General features: G+C 42.4%; 2 protein-coding genes across 3 annotated transcripts in view; one reads left to right on the top strand and one right to left on the bottom strand.

Annotated features, from left to right (window-relative positions):
- Positions 1-27,417, bottom strand: part of ANK3 (ankyrin 3) — a 750,492-nt gene that overhangs the window by 194,759 nt on the left and 528,316 nt on the right. For both annotated transcript variants that reach the window (XM_018042183.1, XM_018042184.1), the window contains one exon: positions 8,193-8,291. In XM_018042183.1, coding sequence (XP_017897672.1) covers positions 8,193-8,291 — 99 coding nt within the window. The remainder of the gene's footprint in view (positions 1-8,192; positions 8,292-27,417) is intronic.
- LOC102189373 (40S ribosomal protein S27-like) lies at positions 10,097-10,442 on the top strand. Its single transcript, XM_005699051.3, has one exon. It carries the CDS (start codon positions 10,142-10,144, stop codon positions 10,415-10,417), a length of 276 nt encoding a protein of 91 aa, XP_005699108.1. The 5' UTR covers positions 10,097-10,141; the 3' UTR covers positions 10,418-10,442.

Here is a 27,417-nt window from a genome sequence, read left to right as displayed (position 1 = left end):
TTTACTGGCTATAAATTCTAGATTAGAAAATACTTTTCAGTCAGCACCTTAAAGATGTTCCGTTGTCTTCTGATCTCCAGAGTTTCTGATAAGAAGTCAGGTAACATTTCTTCAATAGACACTATTTCATGACTATGAAATACTTAATAGTTTAAAATTTATTCTTAAGGCAATCACACTTCTGGAGATATAATGGAAAGCAAAACTCAATACCAATATTTATTTTTCCCTCATATTTAACCTGATAAATACAACCAGTTGCATTTCTGGGTAAGAAAAAACGTGCTAGTCGCTCAGGTGTGCCTGACTCTTTTAAACCCCACAGACTGTAGCCCAGCAGGCTCTTCTGCTCATGGAATTCTCCAGGCAAGAAAACTGGAGTAGGCCGCCATTCCCTTCTCCGGGGAATCTTCCCGACTCAGGGATTGAACCTATGTCCTCTTGTATTGCAGGCGGATTCTTTACTGTCTGAGACAGCAGGGAAACCTGCATTTCTGGGAAAGGACAGGCTAAAATTACAGGACATCTAAGTGTCTCCTGACATCTTTCCAGACTAGTAAGAATTTAACAACCGACAGATTTGGGATATTCTGAAAACCCTTTATCTACCTGCACACAAATATCTCTTTGTTCTTATAAATCAGTTGGATGCCATTAACTTCAGGGAGCAAAATTCTATCAACACAAAGCGAAAGTCGCTCAGTCGTGTCCGACTCTTTGAGATCCCATGTACTATACAGTCCATGGAATTCTCCAGGCCAGAATACTGGAGTGAGTAGCCTTCCCCTTCTCCAGGGGATCTTCCTAACCCAGGAATCAAACCCAAGTCTCCCACACTGCAGGTGGATTCTTTACCAGCTGAGCCACAGGGGAAGCCCCATATCCCCATTATCACAGAGCCAGTATAAAATCAAGTAAGATATTTTGGCAAATGTAACATTAGGAAGTGCATCTAATATATTCAGCAAATACTTATTAAACATCTAGTATGTGCCAGGAAGTACTAAGTGCTATAGATATTAAGATGAATGTGTGTTTCCGAGTGTCAAGGTGTAGCTTTGGATGTAATACTGTAGTAGTGGGATTATATGGAGAGGCGGGCAGTGGTACCTTGCTGGAAAGGTTGGAAGCTGGAGGAGGAATGAGGAGAGCTGCAGTCTGGGAACCGCAGCATTGTTATTACTGACTCTACCTGGAACTCCTGAATCTTCTCTGGAGCACTACACAGAGGCACAGTTGCCTTTGTTATTGGATTGAGAGGAGTCGGTGAAAGGAGATGGAGGACTCAGAAGTTGCCACAACGTTTTAAACCGGTTCTAACTTAGAATCTAATTTAGATTGGTTTGAACTCAGAAGTTGCCAAATTCGTTTTAAACTGGTTCTAACTTAGGGTCCATATTGAGCCTCTGATTTGGCTGTGAACTGACGAGAAGGAAAATAAAAATGACAGTAGACCCTCCACTGCAAAGCCTCTTCCTTTAGAGAGGATGAAAATACACGTGCTAGCCTTGCAGAGAGCAAAAATCACATGGGAAGAGTGCTACTGTAAGTGGTCATTCTCAGCAATGCATTTCTATAAAGAAACAGATTAGGGTGCTATATACAGATCAGATGGAAGCATTTGCCTTGATATCTGTACACGTCGCAGCACATTCGCCACCACTATCTCCTCTTAAATTATGTTGTCATTGTTACAGAGAGACTATTAAAGCTCTTCCGTCACAGCAACTTTCGGTGTGTACGATACAGTATTGCTAACTGTAGCCACCATGCTGTACCCTAGATACTTGAGCTTATTCATCTTATGACTGATAGTCTGTACTATTTAACCAACATCACCGCATTTCCCCTACCTCTCAGCCCCTGGCAACCACCATTCCATTCTCTGTTCCATTCCATTCCAAAACTCAATGTTTTCAGATTCCACATCTAAAATACCCCACAGAGTAGCAATCTAAGTTATTAAGTCATCAGTGATTCTTTTTTTCTGGACTCTCATGGCAGGTAAATTCTTTTCACTTAATCCTTAAGTCACTTAAGTCCTGTACGTTTTCTACATTCCTTTTTATTTTCTTTTGTTCTTTTTGATTGGATAGCTTCAAACTGGATAGATCAATTTCTTCAACTTGGTCCAATCTACTGATGAAGCTGTCTACTGAATTCTTCAGTTCAGTGACCATATTAAAAAAAATTTTTTTTAATTGGAGGATAATTACTTTATAATGTTGCATTGGTTTCTGCTGTACAACATAATCAGTCATAAATACATATATATCTCCTCCCTCTAGCACCTCTGTCCCCTCTCCCAACCTACCTCTCTAGGTCATCACAGTCATTGTTATTTTTAGCTCCAAAATTTGTTTGGTTGTCTTATGTTTGCCATCTCTGTACTGAACTTCTTGAATAGTTTGTATTTTTTTTCCTGATTTTGTTAAACTGCTTACCTGTGTTTTTTGTAGACCTCTGAGCATCTTTGGAACACTTATTTTGAATCCTTTGTCCAGCAAAGTTAGTGAAAGTTTACTGTGTTCCTTTGGTGACGTCATGTTGCCCTCAATCTCTTCCTGATCCTTGTAGCCTTGCATAGATGTTGTGCATTTACAGAAGCAGTTATCTCTTTCAGACTTTATGGGTTGACTTTGGTATGGAAAGACTTTCTTCTATGGTGGAAGCATGCTGGAAGATTCTCTAACCTTGCATCTAGTGGTGCAGGCTCTCAGATACAGGATTGGGGGCTGATGTCTCATCTGTTCAGGCTGCTGGGGGGCATAGCATTGACCACAGTGACTGCAAGGGCTAGTGGAGCCCTCAGTGCATCTCAGGTCCAGTGGCTCAGGACCTGGCAGGCAGTGGTGGGGGCTGAAGCTGGTGGTATATACAAACTCAGCTGCAGGGGCCAGTTGCAGGTGCCTATGTAGTTGCAAATACTCATTTCAGACTTACACAAACAGGTAGGGGCAAGGGCCAGCTGCCAAGGGTCTGGGCCAGCTGCAGGTACACTGGCAGCTGTGGGGTCCCTTGGCTGTCAGCATTCATTACTGTGGCTGCAAGGTCTCACCATGCGTGCACTGCCGTGGAGGCTGGTATTGGCCACCAAGCTGGAGGGGTTCCTTGCAGATGAGCCTGGTGGAGCAGGTCAGCGACAGGAGACAGCGCTAGGCCTGGCCCACAGGAGCTGTGGAGGCCCTGGTGGGTACTATGGCTGCAGGGTCTCCCCAGGAGCACGTGTGGCAGCGGAGGCTGGTCATGAGCGTCTGGTTGGGAGCGTGCACATGCTGAGTGATGGAGGCCGGTGACTAGAAATAGAGCCAGGTTCAGGCCCTCAGGCAGTTGTGAGGGCCTTGGTTGTTGGCTTGCCGTTCCATATTGAAGGATCTTGCCACAGGTACAGTACAGCAGTAGAAGCCTGTGATGAGGGTCTGGCCGGCAGTGCGCAAGTGCACAGCTGGAGGAGCCAGCCCCCCGCACATGCACAGAAGTGGGGGTCACCCACAGGGCTCTAGGCTGGTGTCGTGTACTTGGGTGGCCACAGAGGTCTGGGCTGGCTGCTGGTGTGGATCCTGAGCCCTAGCAAGGCAGTGGGAGGTGAGGAGCAGGGAGGGGCTCAGACGGCTGGTGTCCACGAATGAGAATATCCACGGGACAAAAACCAGTGACATCTACAGGGGGTCTGGGTTGGCTGTGCTGGCTGTTGGCTACTTCGGGGGGAAAGGTGCTGGGGTCTGAGAGCAGGTCACAGGGAGCCTGTCATCCCCATCATGTGGCTGACACTGGCAGCCCCTGCTGTTTCCTTGCTCCTCCCCATCTCTGTTCATCTCAGCTTTGCCAGCCTCTGGTTGGGTGAGACCCAAGTGGGTCCTTTGCTCAGCTTCCCGAAAGGCTGGGGAGGCTGGCTGCTCACCCCGTTCTCCTTTTCTTGGTGAGGAAAACTTCTTCCTACTTGGGGAGGCTCAACCCTTGGCCCTGAGTAGCACTGGCCTGGGGGATCAGATGCTGCAAGCAACCTTTTTGTGAGTTATTTTCCGGGGTTTTGTTCCACTGTGCTGCTGAAGTTTCTTCTTATATAAAAAGAAAGTATTTATTTATTTGGCTGTGTCAGGTCTTAGCTGCAGTACGCGGGATCTTTGATCTTCACTGTGACATGTGAAATCTAGTTCTCCAACCAGGGATCAAACCTGGGGCCCCTGCATTTGAAAGCGTGGAGTCTTAGCCACTGGACCACCAAGGAGGTCCTTGCTGCAGTTTCTCAGTTGGACTCCCAAGCTCGCCCTGAGCTCTTTTTGATAGCGTATCATTGTCTAACTGTTGATCTTTGTGGGTGGTGGGGGCTGGGGTCTCACACTTCGCCATCTTGGTCACATTACCCCAACATATATCACCACCCCGACTTTCACTGCAGCTAATTATTCTTAAAGTTACAACATTCAGTGCCCCAGCAGTGGGGAAAGCCTGTGAAATCATTGGAACAACTCACCATCTGTACTGAGATGGAAACTAAGACTCAGGAGGATGAGCTTTCCTAGGGTCGTGATTTCACTTGCTAGCCACACTTAAGACCAGCGATCAGGCACCAAGGTAGAAAAAATTGACTCTCATCCTGCTTTTCCAGCTGGTCAGGTCTTGCTCAGATCCCAACCTAAATCACTCTGACTACAATTCAAGTTTACTTCCCTGATTGAAAGGGCAGTAAGAGGCTGCTTTTGAACCAAATCCTTTATTAGATTAGCAACACACGCACGGAACACAGCAAGCTGAGGAGGTCCCTTGGAGTGTGCAGAGTGAACTCTCTAAATGTAGGGTGTTGGTGTGTAGCAGGTCAGACTGTCGATGCAACGAGGTAGCTACACAAGTAGGAAGTACCTGGCAGGAAGGAGATGGGTAGATAACAATATTTATTTTCTAAAGGGCTACTGGATTGAATCATTAAGACTTGTATTTACAAACAAAAATTGCTTTCCGTCTTCAGGCTTGTCCCTAGGGCCTTCTGAATTTTATGGCTCCCTCCTTTTCACCCACACACTGAGTAACTACTCACTCATTTCAGCAAGAGAGAAGGGAAGCTTTGATGAGGAGAGCACAAAATAGTTGACATATTTGGGGTATCTACTATGTTTTCTTCCATACAGTCTGCCAGGAATTCAGTTTGTTCTCAAGTGACACCACCCGTCCACCCCAAGCAGGACAACAATAGAAGAATGACTATTCTGTTTCTCTAAGTTTCTTCACATCCACACAGCACTCACATAACACAGGAGGAAAGCAACTCCACGTTGGAACTGAGTGACTGGTAAAAAGGACTCTATATTTTGTTTAAAATAAGACAGGCTTTCAGAACAAGGAGGCAAAATGGCATAGCAACTAAGTGTATATTGAATTCGCCTATGTCCCGCATTCTGTACGTCTGATGCTTTTGTCCAGACGTGTTCGTATGTTTCATTCTAGCCTCCCTCGTGACACCACGTGTCCCTTTAATACGGGACCTGGATTCCCTACATACCCTGTCCTCTTCCCGTTGCACCAAATAGAACAAGTAAGTGTTTGATAAATGATGCAAAATTACTGACAAGCAATTTTGCTGTTCTGGTGATTGATGACTGTATCAAGAGAGGGAGAAATATGGTCATTTCTAATCCACACACTTCATTAAAATCCAGCTGGATAGCCAAGTATAGCTATACAAGTTTCTCTCTTCTGCTCAGCTCCAGTATCCCTCTTCACTCTTCACAAATATTTCTGTATTCACAAATGACCCGCTACCTCTACAGGAAACCAAGAGGCATTAAGCGATGATTATCTACCGCTCCTGCACTCAGCAGAACACCCCTGCCATTTAAAGCAACAGGTCTAGCCGACTGCTGATGGCTTCTTAGCAAATAATGCCAGGTCAATGCAATAAGACCTCTCTTCAATTTACTTCCCCAGTCAGACAGTCTTGTAGGGGGTAAACCCTCATCTTCCTTCATTCCCCTCTCCAGAAAGCTTGTTTCTTTTATGCTACATACAAAGCATAAAGCTTTCAGGTTCAACAGTTACTAAGACAAAGAAGTCTGGTCTCCTGTCAAATACCCAGGGCTGGGCTATCTTCAAGTCAGAGTATACAACAGACAAATGATCAAACAGCCTCATGAGGACAGGGGAGGGGGCTTGTGGGCTTTCTCCATGACTTAGCCATGTCTGGCCCATAGTAGGCATTCAATAATCATTAATTGCTTGAGTGAATACGTGCAGTGAAAGATAAAGTACTGAACCAAGAAACTACAGGAACCAAGTCAGGGTTACTGGACCAGTTTTAGAAATATCAGGATTCTTGGAAAGAGGAACCACAGGATTGCAGGAGATACAATTACAAGACAGGGATAACTCTCCAAAACCCTTAGAGAGGAGGATATTTATAAGGGCACATTTTGCTCTTGAATGAAATGTTGAAAAAGAAAATCCCTGGTCAGAAGTTTAATGTTAACTGGAGCTCTGAATTATACAGGCACATCTCATTTTACTGTGCATTGCTTTATTGCTCTTTGCAGATACTGCATTTCTCTCTCTCTCTCTCTCTCTTTTTTTAAGTTGAAGGTTAGTGGCTACCCTCATCAGGCAAGGCCATTTTCCAACCGTATTTCCTCACTTTGTGTCTCTGTGTCACATTTTTGGGCTTCTTGCAACATTTCAAACTTTCTTCTGATTATATTTGTTATGATGATCTCTGGTCAGTGATTTTTATGTTACTATTGTAAAAAGATTATAACTTGCTAAAAGCTCCAATACTAGTTAGGAATTTTTTTTTTTTTAGCAATAAAGTACTTTTTAATTTAAAGTATATACATTCTTAAGGACATAATGCTTTTACACAATAGACTATAATATGGTATAAACATCACTTTTATATACATTAGGAAGCCAAAAAATTCCTGTGACTTGCCTTCTGGCAATACTGCTTCATCGCAGCGGTCTGGAACCAAAGCTGCAATGTCTCTGAGGTGTCCATCTACTAGTAATGGCTGGGATTTATTTCTGGTCTACTTTATGCCAATACAGTTTACAAACATTAGCCTGATCACTGCAACAAGCCTTCAAGGAAACCGTTAACGTTTTTTTCAGATACAGATATTGGATGCAGAAGGTTACATCGCCTTGTCAAACTAAGTCAACCAGCTAAGCTCACTTTCTGGGATTCCAACTTGATTCTAAGTCTCACTTCTTTCTCCTCCCCACACAGTGCATCACACCAAACAATTAACCTGTCAAAACACCTGCCTACACTGACCTGTGTTGAAAAAATTTGTTAACCTGTGGTTTAAAAAACCACAATATAAAAGTGACTCCCCTAACCACTTTTAAATGCACAGGTAAGTAGTGTTACCGATATTCATGTTGTATAACATCTCTAAAACTCTATCTTACAATACTGACACTCAGCACCTCCCCACTTCCCTGTCCCTAAGCCCCCAGCAAGCGCCATTCTATTTCTGTTTCTGTGTGTTTACTGTTGGTACCTCCTTAAGTGGGACCATACAGTATTTGTACGTTTGTGACTGGCTTCTGTCACTTAGCATAATGTTCTCAAGGCTCATTCATACTGGGGAATGTGACAGCATTTCCTTATAAGGCTGAATAACATTCCACTGTATGTACCTAGCGCATTTTCTATCTATGGATATTGGGTTGCTTCCACCTCTTGACTATTACATGGCTTCAAGATACTTCTTTCAATTGTTTGGGGGTGTATACACCCAAGTAGATGGCTGGATCATATGCTAGCTCTATTTTTAGTTTTTGGAGGAACCTCCACACTGTTTTCCATAGTGGCTGCACCATTTTACATTCCTACCAGCAGTGTGCGAAGGGAGACAGATCTGGTTTTAAATAAAATGTCAGTTTTAGTATCAAGCTGGCCCAATAGCTCTGTCTGCAGTATCAAGTAGCGATTAAATACTTACAAATTTAACTCAACAAAAACTCTGGACCTAAGCATTAGTTTCTATAATTAAATCCCAGTACTATTTAAATGTATATTAAAGCTTTATAAATGGGGATCGTTATCCCATTATAAGAAGAATCACCTTAGCAGTCATTTTCTAAGAGACTACAACAAAGGAAAGAACAAAGCCAGGGCTGAGCCAGCAACAAAGGTATTCATAGAAGCAGACCTGCTTCCTGAAAACAAGCGTAAGCAAGTACATAAGTTGCACCCTTACCCTTGTTTTGGCGTCGATTTTAGCTCCTCGGTCAAGCAATAATTTTACCATGTTGGCATTTCCTCTTTTTGATGCAACATGTAGAGGAGTGATGTCATTCTGTGGAAGAACAGAAACAGAAAGTACAGTGTTATTATTTTGAGTTCAAGCAAAATATTGCTTCCCAGCCTTCTCCAACACCTCACATTTCTCTTATGTTTTTTTTTTTTTAAATATCCATTGTGAACAGAATGCTTCCCAACATCTTTGTCTGATGGTAATTTTACTCAGAATGAGACCACCCCAAAGGGATGAATTTTAAGGGACACTCTCAGTGGGGGTAGGGCCCAAGTCTATTTCATTTGTTTGATGGGATGGTGATGGTTTTTGTTCTAACCTCCTGTGCCTTTAAGTCAATCTGTTTTCCTATAAATGTGAATGATGCATGCTGGCTACTGAATGATCGACTAAACGGTGGATTAGTCAGCTGAGACGCAGTGCAAGGGGTGTCATGTTACTCAGAACCAGCTCTAGGTCATCTGAGTGCACGCTGTCAAGGAGAGACAAGAATAGCTCAAACTGGGAAATCTGTCAGTGTCCTACATGGCCACAGGGCTTCCCGTGCACGATGAGCTTAAAAGTGTTCACAGGCACTTATTGGCAATTTCACAGAAGACTACTATGTTGATTCAAACAAACAAACAAACAAACAAACTACTTTTGAGGACAGATGTATCGTCAGGACAATCTGACTTTCCGATCACGATCCCCTGGGTACCACAGTTTTCCTCCATGTATCTGACAGGTTCTGTGACTGTTTCCAGACTGTCAAGGAAATATGTGTACACAGTGAAAACATTCTCTGTTTTGGCTCCTCCTTCTTGATTGGCAACAATATGGGTTTAAGGTCTGCAATTCACAGAAGTCAATTACATGATAAATGAACTAGGCTCATAAGTATTTACATTCCTGTCATGTGATAGCAAATACAAAATAATAACTACCCGGTATTGATTAATTTCCTATGAATTATGCAGTTTTAAACTTTTTACTCTCTCATTGAGTCTTCATAATCCTCACAATATCACATATAATCTGAATCACAATGTCCATTCTACAGATTAGAAACAGCTAGCAAAACCAGGATCCAAATTAAAAGATGACTTAAAGTAATGGCTTCCCTGGAGGCTCAGATGGTAAAAAATCTGCCTGCAATGCAGGAGACTCAGGTTCAATTCACGCTTTTGAAAAAAATATTTCATAGTGAAAATTTTCAAAAAGACCAAAGTCTGAGAGAAAGCCACAGTGAGCTTAATGTACTCAACACTCTGGCTCAGTAATCATCAAACATTTGCCAATATTCCTTCTATATTCTCTACTATATTTTTCTGACTGAAGGAGTTGGAGAGTAGAAAGAAAATCTGGGCATCATATTATTTCACCCACAAATACCATAACATAATTTAATTACCTCGAATAGATAAGGATATTTATAAACAAGTAATCACAAGTAAAATCAAACGTTTGCTAATATTATTCCTTCTATATTCTCTACTATATTTTTCTGACTGAAGGGGTTGGAGAGTAGAAAGAAAATCCTGGGCATCATATTATTTCACCCACAAATACCATAACATAATTTAATTATCTTGAATAGATAAGGATATTTATAAATAAGTAAAACTTGTACTGCAATTTGTTGTTATACCTAAGTACAAATAATTCCTTCAAAACACCAAGGTCTCTTCAATGTTTAAATCATCTCAGTGGAGTTGTTCAAACAGAAGATGCACATCTTGGGGCCTCCCTGGCAGTCCAGTGGTTAGGACTCTGTGCTTCCACTGCAGGAGGGTGCAGGTTGGATCCCTGTTTGGGGAACTAAGATCCTGCAAGCTGTGTGGCCAAATACTTTTTTAAAAAGTAAAAAGAAAATCCAGCTTTTCCAGCGGTGACGACCTCCTCACGAGAACATGCCTCTCGCAAAGGATCTTCTTCATCCCTCTCCAGAAGAGGAGAAGAGGAAACACAAGAAGCAGCGTCTGGTGCAGAGCCCCAGTTCCTATTTCATGGATGTAAAATGCCCAGGATGCTATAACATCACCACCGTCTTCAGCCATGCACAGACAGTAGTTCTGTGTGTTGGCTGCTCTGCTGTCCTCTGCCAGCCTACAGGAGGGAAAGCAAGGCTTACAGAAGGATGCTCTTTCAGACGGAAGCAGCACCAAAAGTACCCTGTATCAAGGTGAACAGGAAACCATCCCAATAAACACGTTTTGGATACATTAAAAAAAAAAGTAAAAAGAAAATCCAAAAGAACCTTTGGATATTAGAAGAAGAGGGCTTGCGAGATGTGTGGACACAGATCAGTACAGAAAAATCAACTGTTTAAACAAAAAGAAGATCCACAAGTTGCATTAGGTCGAAATATACCTTAAGTTTCCTTGAATCTCCGCAGGTGCCCTACTCCACTTTTGATTTTCCATGCCCAGGTATTTTCTGGAAAAACTGGGTGGTTTATTGTGTAGAGTTTTCTACATTTTAGATTTGGCTGGGTGACTGCATCCTTACGGAGTGCTATCACTTTTTAAAAAATTTTCTATGAACTTTCCTAGTTAAATACTTTATATTATTATACATTCTCACATCTGAACAACTATTTATCTCATTATTCTTAGGTGCTATTGCATAAATCAGTTCCATAATAATTAGTTTATTAAATCAAAGAAGGAGAAAGAGATCTGAATAAACCAAATGTGGCTTAGTAATGTTGGTGGGGAGTGGACAGGCCTAATATTGCCCTAGACCAAGCGGTAGCACACCTTTTCTGCAAAGGGCCAGATAGCAAATGTTTCTGGCTTTGCAGGTCATACCACTTGTACTGCAATTTGTCAGCGTTGCCTTTGGAGTGATAAAGTAGCCCCATGCAATAGGCATAGAGATGGGAGTGACTGTGTTCCAATAAAACTTTATTTATAAAACAGCTGGCAAGCGGGATTTGGCCTGTAGGCAGTAGTTGGTTGACCTGTGCTCTAGACTTATCAGCTTGTGGTTGAAGGTTTCAATGGTGAATAACAGGTGACAAGTGTTAGTCACTCAGTTGTGTCTGACTCTTTGTGACCCCATGGACTATAGCCTGCTGGCTCCTCTGTCCATGGAATTCTCCAGGCAAGAATACTGGAATGGGTAGCCATTCCCTTCTCCAGGGGCTCTTTCCGATCCAGAGATTGAATCCAGGCAGAGGAAGTAAAACTATATAGGCTGTGCCTTGCGTGTACTTTGGCACCTATGAATGAAGTTGGCAGAAAGAAACTTCCTGATGACTTTTCTGATGGTCTTACTTGTCTCTAGCAGAGACATTACTTTGCCAACAAAGGTCCATCTAGTCAAGGCTATGGTTTTTCCAGTGGTCATGTATGGATGTGAGAGTTGGACTGTGAAGAAAGCTGAGTGCCGAAGAATTGATGCTTTTGAACTGTGGTGTTGGAGAAGACTCTTGAGAGTCCCTTGGACTGCAAGAAGATCCAACCAGTCCATTCTAAAGGAGATCGGTCCTGGGTGTTCACTGGAAGGACTGATGTTGAAGCTGAAACTCCAATACTTTGGCCACCTGATTCGAAGAGTTGACTCACTGGAAAAGACCCTGATGCTGGGAGGGATTGGGGCTAGGAGGAGAAGGGGACAACAGAAGACGAGATGGCTGGATGGCATCACTGACTCGATGGACATGAGTCTGAGTAAACTCTGGGAGTTGGTGATGGATAGGGAGGCCTGGTATGCTGTGATTCATGGGGTTGCAAAGAGTCGGACACAACTGAGTGATGGAACTGAACTGAACTGAACTTGTCTCTGTTGTCTGAGTACAAGTATATAAATGAATCAAGCAGCGCTGTGGAGGAATTCTAGGCCTGAGACAGGAAATGGAACATCAGGTTAGGTCTATAGGAAACAGGAGAGCTTACTGAGCTCAAAGTGAGATATGACACGAAGACCTCATCACTCTCAGCACGAGTCAGGGCTGACATGCTATTTCCCTTTAAAAATGTGTCCTTGGCTGGTGGAGAAGGACTTAATTAACCTTTATCACAAGTAGGCTAATTTTAGTGAGAGGAAGAGCTCTATTTCTAATTTTGCTCTTTTCCATATTCATGGACTCTCTCTTATGGTGATGCGTAGATGTCAAAAGGGTGCCTTGAAATTCAAACTCCCACTTTTTTCTTCACCTTTCTGACCCCTCCTAGAGGAATACTTTATATTTCTATAGCACTTAGAAAGTGTTTTAAATTACTTATGTAATTTCATCTTACCTTCACAACCATCTATTGAAGTAAGATACATATCATTAATCCCATTTGATAAATAAACTGAGGAATAGATCTGGTGGGTAATCTGCATATTAAGAGACAGCTAATGAGAGGCAGAATCAGAATTCAGTTTTCTAGACCCTCAGAGGTGGGGGTGTGTGAGTGTGTGTATTTTCAGTCAGAGATCATGATAGCTTTGCTTAAAGACTATGTTTCTCAACTCTGTCCAGTGGAGCTTCTAAAGGAAATGCATACTTTTGTACTCCTGAGTCAGGCAGTGACCTCTTCTGTCAATTGGGAACAAGTCAAAATGAGAGTGGGACCTTTGGACAGTCAACAGGACGTTTCTATCTAGGTTCCTCAGTTAACCAATAAAGATCTTTTATGTCCTACTAGGCACCAGGCCCAGTGTTGCATTTCCATTACACAAGTGAACCACAACATTACGGAATCCCAACAAATCGAGAGTCCAACGATATGAGAGATAAAAAGGCTTGTTTAGGAGACCTCACTGGTGGCTCAGGAAATGTGAACAACGTGCCTGCTTTCTGGGATGCAGGCTGCCTGTATGTATGAGGAACCTTCAAATCTACCACTGAGGCCGGAGACAGAGGAGCCCCGCATGGAGCAGCTGGAGTCTGTCCCCTGTGGACAGACACTCCAGGATGAAGATAATAGCAGGAGGGAGGAGAAGCTGAGCCCTGTCTGGAAAAAGATAAGAGACCACATATTCCTCATTCTTGAGATCAAGGAAACCTTCCCAACTACACATGCACAGAAAGGCTCTTTGGGGGCCAAAAGGGAAGGGCTACCACCCCATAGTAGGCAATGTCAACCTTCCCACAGTCCTCTTCACTAGAGTCCGCCTTGGCTAAGAGACGCATGCACACACAGGGGAGGACCCTGACTTAAACCAAATATGGACTCAGAGCCAGGCAAAGCAAGACTGGCTAGAGGAAACCCAGAAGAAATGCCCCAGAAAAGTGATCCAAACTACCAAAAAAAGGTGCAACACTTTCTGAATTCACCTGTGAGTCTATTCACACGCACTCTTTTCCCTCCTAATAAACACTTATTTAGGTGCTTCGGGTCGCAAAGAGTCAGACACGACTGAGCAACTGGATTGAATTGAACTGAACTGGTGGCTTAGATGGTAAAGAATATGCCTGCAATGCAGGCGACTCGAGTTCGACCCCTAGGTTAGGAAGATCCCTTGGAAAAGGAAATGGCAACCCACTCTAATATTATGCCTGGGAAATCCCATGGACAGAGGGGCCTGGTAGGCTACAGTCCACGGGGTCACAGAGAGTCAGACATGACTTAGCAACTAAACCACCACCACCTACTGTTTCACCACTTTCTCTTTGTGGAAATTCATTTCTACAAAGACAACGGGCCAGTGCCTTGTCACTGGTTATTGGTCATCATGATCTAGGGACTAGGATTCAGCATTCTCACTGCCGCAGCCTGACTTCAATCTCTGACCAGGAAACTGAAATCCTACTTCATGTTGCTGAATACTATGGCCAACCTTAGATCACAACCACAGATACAAGGCCAAGGTTAGTTCCCATGGTAGAAAAGGCATGGATCCTGAGACAGCCCCAGGTCTGAGGCCGAGACACACAACCTAAGAGTGAAGCAGACCCAGAGTGAGAGACCCCTCATCCCCACAGGAGCCCAGCCTAGTGTAAGAAGCAGCTGTGGTCAGCTCCTGAGGTGGCACAGGAGCTTGGTCAGAGTTGAACTCTGTGTACGAGCGTGCAGGGAGAGCTGAGTGCAGAGCACGCCAACCAAGGAAGATCCCTGACTTGCTGGGCCCACTTCAGCATAAGGTGATGCAGTCCCCTCTAGTGGGAGGTGAAGCCCGTGGTGCAGACAAAACGCACCAGATCAACTCTGGGTCAACTGGTTTATCTGGCCACATCTACAGCCTGATGGAAGAAGCAGCATGCCTGTTTCCAGGTACGGATATTTCCCTCAGTGTCTGCAGAGCGTCTACATTCTATCCAGCAGAACAGATGAACACATGCATCAGAAGTCAAGGAGTTTCTGCCAAATGGAAACACTCAAGAAGAAAACCACACTATCAAAAATGAAGCATTCCCAACCTAAGGGCCCACTGACAGATGAATGGATAAAGATTATGTGGTACATATATACAATGGAATACCACTAAAGTATGTTAACTCATATATGTGGAATTTAGAAAGACAGTAGCGACGACCCTATATGCAAGACAGCAGAAGAGACACAGATGTAAAGAACAGACTCTCGGACTATGTGGCAGAAGGCAAGGGTGGGATGATACGAGAGAATAGCATTGAAACACGTATATCACCATATGTTAAATAGATGACATGTGCAAATTCAATGCATGAAGCAGGGCACTCAAAGCTGGTGCTCTGGGACAACCCAGAGGGATGGGGTGGGGAGGGCGGTGGGAGGAGGGTTCAGGGTAGGGGGACACACGTGCACCTGTGGCTGATTCATGTTGATGTGTGGTGAAAACCACCACAATATTGTAAAGTAATTAATCTCCAATTAAAATAAATAATTAAAAAAAAAAGACGTGGTACATATGTACAATGGAATACTACTCAGCCATAAAAAATAAAACGATGCCGTTTCTAGCAACATGGATGGTCATCATACTAAGTGAAGATTATCACACTAAGTGAAGTAAGTCAGGCAGAGAAAGACAAATACCACATGATTATCATTTATATGTGAAATCTAAAAAATGATACAAACAAACTTGTTTAAAACTGAAAACAGGCTCACAGACGTCAAAAAAAAAACTTGAGGTTATTAAAAGGGAAAGGTGGAGGAAGGGATAAATTATTAGTTTTGGATTAACATATACACACTACTATATATAAAATAGAAAATAAAGAAGGACCGACTACATAGCACAGGGAACTCTGCTCAATGTTCTGTAATAACCAATATGGGAAAAGAATCTAAGAATGAATGGATATATGTAAATCTGAATCACACTGCTGTACACCTGAAACTAACACAATATTACAAATCAACTACACTCCAATATAAAATAAAAATTGAATTAGGAAAATAAAATGAAAAAGAAATGAAGCATTTCTTTGACGGACTTATCAGTAAATTTACACAGCTGTGTGGAGAATCAGTGAAATGAAAGAAAGATGCACTGGTATGAACGATCCAAACTGAAACACAAAGGAAAAAAGAATGGAAAGAAAGAATGGAGCCCACAGGAGCTGTGGGATGATACAGGACAGCGGACTGGAATCACATAAGGAGAAGAGAGAAAATAAAGCAGAAGAAATACCCGAAGAGATCATGGTCAAGAATTATCTCAAAGCAAGGAAATACATTAAACCACACCTGTGTGGATTTATATCCTCATCTGTATAATGGATATAACACCTCCAGTGCCTCCATCACAGAACTGCCAAGGGGACAAACGACGTAAATCACATGGAAAGGAAAAGGGAAACTCACCGGTATTTCATATCTCTTATCTCATTTAACTCCCACAAAAACCTTAACAAGAGGTACTAATACTTTTTTCTTTATGTTACAGATGAGGAGACTAAAACCCAAACAAATTAAAATAACTTGTCGAAAGGTCACAAAGGTGCAGTAACTTGACTCTTAAGTTCATGATTCCCTTGCTAAACTAGGCCATGCTGCCCCTGAACTTCTAAGAAGTGTAAAGACAATTAATTCTTACCATCAGTGCTTTTCTGGAGCACCTCACAGTGTACTAAGAGATGGAGTGTATTGTGGTCAGGATATTCAGGAGCTGAGAGCTAATATTCTAAAGCCAGACTGCTTACAGTCATATCCCAGGCCTGCTCCATACCAGCTGCATAAGCTTAGGAAAGTGTATTTAATTTTTCTGTATCTGCAAAATTAGGTAATGATAATATTGATATCTATACTATAGAATCATCATGAGCATTAAGTTAGTTAATAAGCACAGTCTTAATGGTGCATGGCATTTATTAAACACAAGTGCCACCTATTACATCATCATAGAGACATTTAAAGATACATGAGATGACCGCATCTCACAAAGACATTATGAAATAGTTTGGGTAGAAAAGACATGCAGACCCTAACCTACTGGTGAACTCTAGGTAGGTGCTATCACCACCCCATCACCATAAAACCCAACATTGCGAGCTACACAGCAGAGCAGTTCTCCTGGGTTCCCTCACCCTGCTGCTCTCCACCCAGGTGCCCTTTCCCAATAAAATCTCTTGCTTTGTCAGCACATGTGTCTCCTCGGACAATTCATATCCAAGTGTTAGACAAGAGCCCAGTTTCGGGCCCTGGAAGGGGTCCCTCTTCCTGCAACAAATGGCGACTCTGGCGGGGACTCTTCTTTGCCGAGACTGACATCCTGACCACTCGGGGTACACAGGGGCCAGCTTGCCTGCCAATGGACCAGACCCAGCGGCCGCAACTGGGACCCTTTTGTCCCTGGTCTCCTCCTGATGCAGACAACTGGCCAGAGTGCCCCGACCGGTAAGGAACTAGAGACTTTATTGACCTCTCTCCCCTTCCCTCTCTCTTTCCTCTCCTTGACCCTTCCTCTCCTTCCCTGTTTTTCTAGTCTCCCGGTCCTGGACACAGGAATCTGGTCGAAGGGCCCTCAGCCTGAGCTGAGGATTGGAGACTGATCCCCTCCTCTTGGCAGAGAACTCGAATTCTGGTTCTGATTTCTGGTAGGGCCGAGTTCCAGTCCTCCCTTCTCTGGAGGCCCAGGGAAAAGTCCTGTAACACCTGGGTGTCTGTAGGTGGCAGACACCTGTAAGGCAGACGTCTGTAAGGCCACCCCTTTCGCCCCTCCATTCGCCTCCTCCTCCTTCTTCTTTCAACCTGGCTTCCTTTCCTCCCTTGAAATCTTTGATGTTAGTACTTGGATCTAAAGTTCTGTGTCTCTATAGGAGGTTGTCTGAGAGACTGTATTCTTGTATTTAAGGGCTTCCCTGGTGGTGCAGAGGTTAAAGCGTCTGCCTGAAATGTGAGAGAGCTGGGTTCGATCCCTGGGTCGGGAAGGTCCCCTGGAGAAGGAAATGGCAACCCACTCCAGTATTCCTGCCTGGAGAATCTCATGGATGGAGGAGCTTGGTGGGCTACAGTCCGCGGGTCGCAAAGAGTTGGACACGACTGAGCGACTTCACTTTCACTTTCAGGAAGCTGCTAAAATCGGCAGTTCTTAGGATGGATGCAAAAGTGGTACAGAGTGTGGGCCGAATCTGTGAAACTTCAGAAGGCCTGCGGCTGAGCTCAGCAGCAAAAGAGGCAGGGGTGCCGTAGCTGATGGAGACACATGTAGTATTTAACTTGATATGTGACAGGACCTTACGGAAACATGTGAGTGCCATGTTGAAAAACAGGGACCTGCACAAAACAGCTCCCTCTGCTGGGAAACGGTGGAATTGCTGGCTTATCTCTTCTCTCAGTTCTCACTGCAAAACCAAGCTGAATAGCAAGCAGCCAAGTTCCTTTATAAAATAGTCACCAAAACAAGATCGTTTCTGCAACTCCCCAAAGTGAATTCATCTCCATTTGCTATGTTACTATGCTATTTGCTACGCTGTAATAAACAGCAGACTTTTCATTTCATTTAAATGTATTAAGGGCAGTTGGTTACTGATCTCCTCCAACCTCGCCCCTTTCTCTCTTTTTCTTAAAAAATGGCAAGGGGTGGTTATCACTGAGTGACAGAATAAGTGGATGGCATCACTCAAAGTTTTCTACATAGTAAGAGATGGTGATTCTTTTAGTTTAGTTCCCTGACATGGCTGAAATTGAAAACAAATTCTAAATTAATTAAATGTTGAGAGGGAATCTGATACCTTCTTCTAATTCTTCCCATTTATATTAAATGTCACCTCTAAGTTATTACTAGGTTTAAAAATTTCAAAGAACAAACAAGATTTCCGAAGATGAAGGCTTCAATGTGCTAATGACTTGTATTTAAGACACACATTTTAAGATTTGTATGTTTTCTCATTCTATTCTCTTGTACTTCATCCTTATTTCCTAGTGTAAACAGCAACGAGAAAAAGAAAATGATGAGTAAATGAATCACAGAGAAAGCACCAGAAAGACATTTAAGCAAGGCTCGCCAGCATCCTTTTTTGTCCCATAGATGCCTATCTTTTGAAAAGTCTTTTAGCTTCTGAGAGCAGCAGTTGAAGGAGAACAGCACGTGCCACCCCCAAATAGGCCTCCTTGACTTAAGGACTGTATTGAGCTCTCTGTTCTGCTCTTCTCGAAAAACGGGGCACACATTTCCCTTTGTAAAGGTGTCTCCTCTCCCTTTCCAGGAAGAGGAGGATGCCTGTTAATCAACAGAGATGATCTGAGTTTAATCTGCCTAACAGAGCTTACTAAACTACTCTTCCTTTTCAACAGCCCTCCATGTACCCAATACCCTGCATATATTTACCTTCCCACAATTTACCGCCCGCAGAACTCAAGCCCCCTTTCCTTTATCTTGTCACTTTCCCACAACTTTATTACTCATTGTTAAAATGGCATATAAGCTTCCAGAGTTTAATTGCCCCCTTTGGGTCTTCACTTCTTTTCTATGAAGGCTTCTATTAACATACATAACCTTCATCTGGTTAATCTGTCTTTTGTCCATTTAATTTGCAGAACCCCAGAAACTAAACCTAGGAGGGTAGAGGAAAATATTTTTCTCCTTCCTGTCTAAGATCACATCTACTAATCTCCAGGCACAGAACAGGTACTCAATGCATGTTTGATAAGTGATAGATTTTGATACAATGTTGGAAAAAAATACAGAATTGAAGTTGTTCCCTTTAATTTCCTTGAGATATAAAAATCCTTTTTCGTAAAATTTTGTAAGGGAACAAATTTTGTCACCCCAAAATGTGTCTCTTTGGCATGCAGATTTCTTTCAAGCTGCAAACAATCAAGGCCCAGGAAGAACCTTTGACCTTCCCCCTAACTGTCTAAAAGAAATTATATAGAGGGACTTCCCAGGTGGTGCTGTGATTGAGACTCCAGGCTCCCAGTACAGGTGGTCCTGGTTCTAGATCCCATATGCCTCAACTAAAGATCCTGTGTGCTGCAACCTAGACCCTGTAGCCAAATAAATAATCAATAATTTTTTTTAAGTAGAAGAATTTAGATAGAGGGCCTATTCCTTGATATAGCTATCACTAGATATTTGAAAAGAACATGGGTTAGATGTGGTATAGGGATACCATACCACAAGAGAAAACTCTACACATGGACATCACCGGCTGGTCAATACCGAAATCAGATTGATTATATTCTTTGCAGCCAAAGATGGAGAAGCTCTATACAGTCAGCAAAAAGAAGACCAGGAGCTGACTGTGGCTCAGACCATGAACTCCTTATTGCCAAATTCAAACTTAGATTGAAGAGTAGGGAAAACCAGTAGACCATCAGGTATGACCTAAATCAAATACCTTACAATTATACAGTGGAAGTGATGAATAGATTCAAGGGATTAGATCTGATAGACAGAGGGCCTGAAGAACTATGGATGGAGGTTCCTGACATTGTACAGGAGGCATGGATCAAGACCAACCCGAAGAAAAAGTATTGCAGAAAGGAAAAATGGTTGTCTGAGGAGGACTTACAAATAGCTGTGAAGAGAAGTTAAAGGCAAAAGAGAAAATGAAAGATATACCCATTTGAATGCAGAGTTCCACAGAATAGCAAGGAGAGATAAGAAAGCCTCCTTCAGTGATCAATGCAAAGAAATAGAGGAAAACAATAGAATGGGAAAGACTAGGGATCTTTTCAAGAAAATTAGGAATACGAAGGGAACATTTCATGCAAAGATGGGCAAAATAAAGGAAAGAAATGGAATGGACCTAACAGAAGCAGGAGAGATTAAGGTGGCAAGAATATACAGAAGAACTATATAAAAAAGATCTTCATGACCCAGATAATCACGATAGTTTGATCACTCACCTAGAGCCAGATATCCTGGAATGCAAAGTCAAGTGGGCCTTAGGAAGCATCACTATGAACAAAGCTTAGTGGAGGTGATGGAATTCCAGATCAAATCCTAAAAGATGATGCTGTGAAAGTGCTGCACTCAATATGCCAGCAAATTTGGAAAACTCAGCAGTGGCCACAGGACTGGAAAAGATCAGTTTTTAATCCCAATCCCAAAGAAAGGCAATGCCAAAGAATGCTCAAACTACTGCACAATTGCACTCATCTCAGCAAAGTAATGCTCAAAATTCTCCAACCCAGGCTTCAACAGTCCATGAACTGTGAACTTCCAGATGTTCAAACTGGATTTAGAAAAGGCAGAGGAACCAGAGATCAAATTGCCAACATCCGTTGGATCATCGAAAAAGCAAGAGTGTTCCAGAAAAAATCCACTTCTGCTTTATTGACTATGCCAAAGCCTTGACTGTGTGGATCACCACAAAATGTGGAAAATTCTTAAACAGAGGGGAATACCAGACCACCTGACCTGCCTCTTGAGAGATCTGTATGCAGGTTAGGAAGCAACAGTTAAAACTGGACATGAAACAACAGACTGGTTTCGAATAGGAAAATGAGTACATCAAGGCTGTATATTGTCACTGTGTTTATTTAACTTACATTCAGAGTACATCATGAGAAACGCTGGGCTGGAGGAAGCACAAGCTGGAATCAAGATTGCTGGGAGAAAAATCAATAACCTCAGATATGCAGATGACACCACCCTTATGGCAGAAAGTGAAGAACTAAAGAGTCTCTTGATGAAAATGAAAGAGGAGAGTGAAAAAGTTGGCTTAAAGCTCAACATTCAGAAAACGAAGATCACGGCATCTGGTCCCATCACTTCATGGCAAATAGATGGAGAAGCAATGGAAACAGTGAGAGACTTTATTTTGGGGGGCTCCAAAATCACAGCAGATGGTGACTGCGGCCGTGAAATTCAAAGACGCTTGCTCCTTGGAAGGAAAGTTATGACCAACCTAGAAAGCATATTAAAAAGCAGAGACATTACTTTGCCAACAAAGGTCCATCTAGTCAAAGCTATGGTTTTTCTAGTAGTCATGTATGGATGTGAAAGTTGGACTATAAAGAAAGCTGAGCACCGAAGAACTGATGCTTCTGAACTGCGGTGTTAGACAAGACTCTTGAGAGTCCCTTGGACTGCAAGGAGATCCAACCAGTCCATCCTAAAGGAAATCAGTCCTGAATATTCATTGGAAGGACTGATGCTGAAGCTCCAATACTTTAGCCATCTGATGTGAAGAACTGACTCATTTGTAAAGACCCTGATGCTGAGAAAAGATTGAAGGTGGGAGGAGAAGGGGATGACACAGGATGAGATGGTTGGATGGTATCACTGACTCAATGGACATGAGTTTGAGTGAACTCTGGGAGTTGGTGATGGACAGGGAGGCCTGGCCTGCTGCAGTCCATGGGGCTGCAAAGAGTCGGACACAACTGAGTGACTGAACTGAACTGAACTGTGGTATGGGGAAACTCAGTAGGGCCTAGAGAACAGAGTCCACTCTGTATCCTATTTTGTCTGCCTAGTCCACCAAACACTTGTTTACCAAACGTTTAAATTTTCATCTCCATGCGAATTGTCTTTCTCCCTGCTGAAGTCCCTAACCCCTACTCCCAGCTCCCTATTTTGTCTTAAGATGATATTTAAAGTGAGAATTTCATCCATTTTGGCAAGTATCTCAGTTTTCCTGGTCTCTTCCATGTACACGTGTTATTAAACTTTTGTTTGATTTCCTCCTATTAATCTGTCTCATGTCAGTTTAATTTTTAGTCCAGCCAGATGAACCTCAGAAGGATAGAGGAAAATTTCTTCCTCCCTGACAAGTGCAAGTCTTCTCGGATACTTTATTTTTATAGTAGGTGTACTGAGATATAAGTCACATACCATAAAGCTGACCATTTTAAAGTGTGCGATTCAGCGTTTTTTTAGTGTATTCACAAAGTTGTGCAGCCATAGTATCAACTTAGAACATTTTCATCTTTCTGTTAGAAAAAGAAAAAACATGCCTCAAACAGAACACTTGTGTTAAGACCCATCAAGACTCAGAAGTGAAGTCGCTCAGTCGTGCCCGACTCTGCGATCCCATGGACAGTAGCCTGCACCAAGCTCCTCTGACCACGGGATTTTCTAGGCAAGAGTACTGGAGTGGTTTGCCGTTTCCTTCTCCACAGAATCTTCCCGACCTAGGGATCGAACCCAGGTCTCCCGCATTGTAGACAGACGCTTTACCGTCTGAGCCACCAGGGAAGTCCTAACTAATTGTAGTTCAGTGTCTCCCAGGAACGTGACCTTGAACTAGTCAGTCTGGAATTACCTGGTCAGCACTAGGGAGGTAATCTGCCTAACAGACACCAGCCTTCTCCCAAAGGAAGGTGAGCTTGCCTGGAACAATCCACTCTGCTAGAAACATCCTTTTCCCACCCCGTTCTGCCTATCAATGTCTTTCTTTCTCTACAGCTCCTGGGAGCACTTTTCTACATGTTAGATGGGATGCTGACTGAGTCATGAATTGTTGCTGAATAAAGGCAATTAAATCTTCAAATTTACTCAGTTGAATCATGTTTTTTAACAATCACTGAAAGAAACCCCATATAAACAGTCACTTTTTCTGTCCCCTCAACCTGCTGGCAACCACTAATTTACCTTCTGTCTCTACGGATTTTCTAACTTCAAACACTTTATACAAATGGAATCACACCATATGTGGCCTTTTGTGTCTGGCTTCTACTTAGCATGTTTTCAACCTTCATCCATGCTGTAATATGTATCAATACCTCCTTTTTTGTTTTCATAAGAATGCCTGACTTTTTCATGCCTTAAGAAATCCATAAAGCAACATGGAGGCGAGATAGGGGAGAGACAGAATGAGAATTTGGGCTTACAAGGTCCTACTGTATAGAACTGGGAATTATATTCAATGCCCTATGATAAACCATAATGGAAAAGAAAATGAAAAAACATATGTCACTTTGCTGCACAAAATAAATTAACAACATTGTTAATAAACTATACTTCAATTTTTTAAAAAATTAAAAAAGAATCCATAAAACACATGCAAACAAATGATTCTTTCAGTGATAAGGATTTGAGATTTCAAGGATATATCCAGAAATATTTCAAACAATGGAATGTAAGGTAAGAAAAGATCCTGGCCTTCATAGTCTAATATAGAAGTAGGTGTTTTCTAACAGCAACAAAACTCAACTTTAGGTGGCCTATTATCAACACAAGTATAAATACACTCAGAAATGCCCCTTATACTATAATCATTATTATTAAGATGACCACCACTCTTAGTCAAAATCCAGTTTTCTCTTGCTTCATCAAGCTCTATGAAATGAAATAGCCTTTTTGGATCCAGTCTTTTTTTCTCTTCTCTGGATTTCCTAACTGCTCGCTCAGTCTACATCAACTCTCTGTCTCTGTGCTTTATGGATAAGAAGATTAAGTCCACACAGGTCTTGCTGAGACTGACACTGAGATATTGATGTCACTGACATTTCCTTAGCCCCACTCCCCAGAGAGACCAACCAAACTCCATCAGAGTAGATGCCAGACAGTGCTGGGCCCTCCCAGAAAGTGGTAGCAAATGCTTGGATATTGGATGTTTGTTGTGAAATAGGCTCTGAATGTTTGGATCTTTTCTGCTCTGAAGACCTCAAGTGATTTATTTATTTTTTCCTAAGGATTATATGAGACTGTGTATCATTAATACTGTCAGAGGCTTTCACTTGGATTAACAGATGATGGCTCATCATCAGTTTAGGTAAGATACTGCCAGGTTTCCCTCTAGTTCTGCAAATGATTTAGTAGTGGGGGAATACAGAGCGTCTTTAGAGTAAATATTTCACATCTCCTCCTTCTCACCCACACCCTTTGTCATATACACAACCCTGCCTGTTTCCCGAGCGACAGGTAACTGGGATGGAAACTGGTCTTGGACTCTCTTCTCAATCACAAACTCATCTTCTACCTTTGTATCACTGGATGTTAGGGCTGACTGGGTTTTGGAACTGTCTTTACATCTCCAGTATATGCTTTACATGAAAAAAATTAATCTTAGTAAAATACATATAAACTTTCTATGTTTAACCACTTTTAAATGTACAGCTGCTGCTGCTGCTGCTGCTGCTGCTGCTGCTAAGTCGCTTCAGTTGTGTCCGACTCTGTGTGACCCCATAGACAGCAGCCCACCAGGCTCCCCCATCCCTGGGAGTCTCCAGGCAAGAACACTGGAGTGGGTTGCCATTTCCTTCTCCAATGCAAGAAAGTGAAAAGTGAAAGTGAAGTCGCTCAGTGGTGTCCAACTCTTAGCGACCCCATGGACTGCAGCCTACCAGGCTCCTCCATACATGGGATTTTCCAGGTAACATTACTGGAGTGGGGTGCCACTGCCTTCTCCGATGTTCAGCTAAGTAGTGTTAAATTACTAAGTGTGGAAAATTCTTAATTCCAGAAAAACATCTGCTTCATTAACTATACTAAAGCCTTTGACTGTGTGGATCACAATAAACTGTGGAAAATTCTGAAAGAGATGGGAATACCAGACCACCTGACCTGCCTCCTGAGAAATCTGTATGCAGGTCAAGAAACAACAGTTAGAAAAACGGACATGGAACAACAGATTGGTTCCAAATTAGGAGAGGAGTCAAGGCTGTATACTATCACCCTGCTTGTTTAACTTCTATGCAGAGTACATCATGAGAAATGCTGGGCTGGATGAAGCACAAGCTGGAATCCAGATTGCTGAGAGAAAAATCAGTAACCTCAGATACGCAGATGACACCACCCTTATGGCAGAAAGTGAAGAGGAACTATACAGCCTCTTGATGAAAGTGAAAGAGGAGAGTGAAAAAGCTGGCTTAAAACTCAACATTCAAAAAATGAAGATCATGGCATCCTGTCCCATCACTTTATGTCAAACAGATGAGGAAACAATGGAAACAGTGACACCTTTATTGTCGTGGGCTCCAAAAATCACTGCAGATGGTGACTGCAGCCATAAAATTAAAAGACACTTGTTCCTTGGAAGAAAAGCTATGACAAACCTAGACAGCATATTAAAAAGCAGAGACGTTACTTTGCTGACACAATTGAGCTACTGAGCTGAACTGAAGTAGTGTCAAGTACGTTCATATTGTGTAACCAATCTCCAGAACTTTTTTCATCTTGCAACACTGAAACTCTGTACTCATTACATATCCCTAGTCCCTTCTTCCCCAGGCCATGTCAAACTATTCTACTTCCTATCTCTCTAAATTTGACTACTCTGGTTATCGCATATACTACATGGCAGGATACAATATTTGTCTTTTTGTGACTGGCTTATTTCACTTAGCATATGGTCCTCAAGGTTCATCCACGCTGTATCATATGTCAGAATTTCCTGCCTTTCTAAGGTTGAACAGTATTTCATTGTATGTACGTATATGCAACATTTGGTTTATTCATTTGTCTGCCAGTGGACACTTGGGTTGCTTCTACATTTTGCTTATTGTGAATAATGCTGGTATACAAATATTGGAGAGTCTGCTTCCAAAGCTTTTGTATATATATACATATATACATATATATGCATATACATATATACATATACATATATATGCATATACATATATACATATATATGCATATACATATATACATATACATACATACATATATATATATATATATATATATATAGTATTTAGCGGAGAAGGCAATGGCACCCCACTCCAGTACTCTTGCCTGGAAAATCCCATGGATGGAGGAGCCTGGTAGGCTGCAGTCCATGGGATCACGAACAGTTGGACACGACTGAGCAACTTCACTTTCACTGTTCGCTTTCATGCATTGGAGAAGGCAATGGCACCCCACTCTAGTGTTCTTGCCTGGAGACTCCCAGGGACGGGGGAGCCTGGTAGGCTGCCGTCTATGGGGTCGCACAGAGGAGGACACGACTGAAGCGACTTAGCAGCAGCATAGTATTTAGAAGTGGAATTGCTATTCATATGATGACTCTATATCTAACCTTTTGAGGAATCTCTATAACTTTTTTCCCTAGCAGCCATAGCCTTTTACTTTTCCACAGAGCACAAGAGTTCCAATTTCTCCATGTCCTTGCCAACAACTTTCTTTCCTTCTCTTCTTCGTCTCTTTCCCTGTTTCTTCTCTCCTCCCTACCTTCCTATTTTTGATAGTAGCCGTCCTAATGGATGTTCAATATATTCTTTCTAAATTTTTTTTTAGTATTCATTTCAGGGTTTCCATAATTCTATGGTAGTAGTTTAGTCACTAAGTCTTGTCCGACTCTTGCAACTCTTGTCCGACTCTAGAGCCTGCCAGGCTCCTCTATCCACGGGATTCTCCAGGCAAGAATCCTGGAGTGGGTTGCCATTTCCTTCTCCAGAGATCTTTCCAACCCAGGAATCAAACCTGCGTCTCCTGCATTGCAGGCAGATTCTTTACCGACTGAGCTATGAGGGAAGAAGCCATAATTCCATAAATGATGAAAAATTGTTGGCCACTGAGAACTGAAATAGTTTTGAAATCAAAACTGCCTTTTGATCCTGTAATGTTTTAGAAGAAAAGGAAGAGTTCTGCTAAAAAAAGTGATACCTATTGACTTACTTAGACCAGAGAAGGAAATGGCAACCCACTCCAGTATTCTTGTTTGGAGAACCCCATGGACAGAGAAGCCTGGTGGCTACAGTCCATGAGTCACAAAGAGTTGGATATGACTGAGAACACATGCACGCAGGCACTGACTTAGACCAAGCAACTCTTCATTTCACTTGAGAATGAAGTTTGTTTCATTAAAAAAAAAAAAAAACACCTCAAAAGACAAACTCCACCAATTATTAGGCTCTTACTTGCTGGAGGCCTAATGAGGCATACGTCACCTCATTCATTCTCCACGACAACCCATGAAAGAGATGCTATT

This window comes from Capra hircus, chromosome 28 (assembly GCF_001704415.2).
Source record: "Capra hircus breed San Clemente chromosome 28, ASM170441v1, whole genome shotgun sequence".
Taxonomy (NCBI): Eukaryota; Metazoa; Chordata; class Mammalia; order Artiodactyla; family Bovidae; genus Capra; species Capra hircus.
Note: the sequence above shows the minus strand (reverse complement) of the source record. Positions and strands in the feature narration are given on the sequence as shown.

What these genes read in the sequence shown, in the direction of transcription:
- LOC102189373 (XM_005699051.3), top strand. Translation starts at nt 10,142, where the DNA reads ATGCCTCTCGCAAAGGATCTTCTTCATCCCTCTCCAGAAGAGGAGAAG.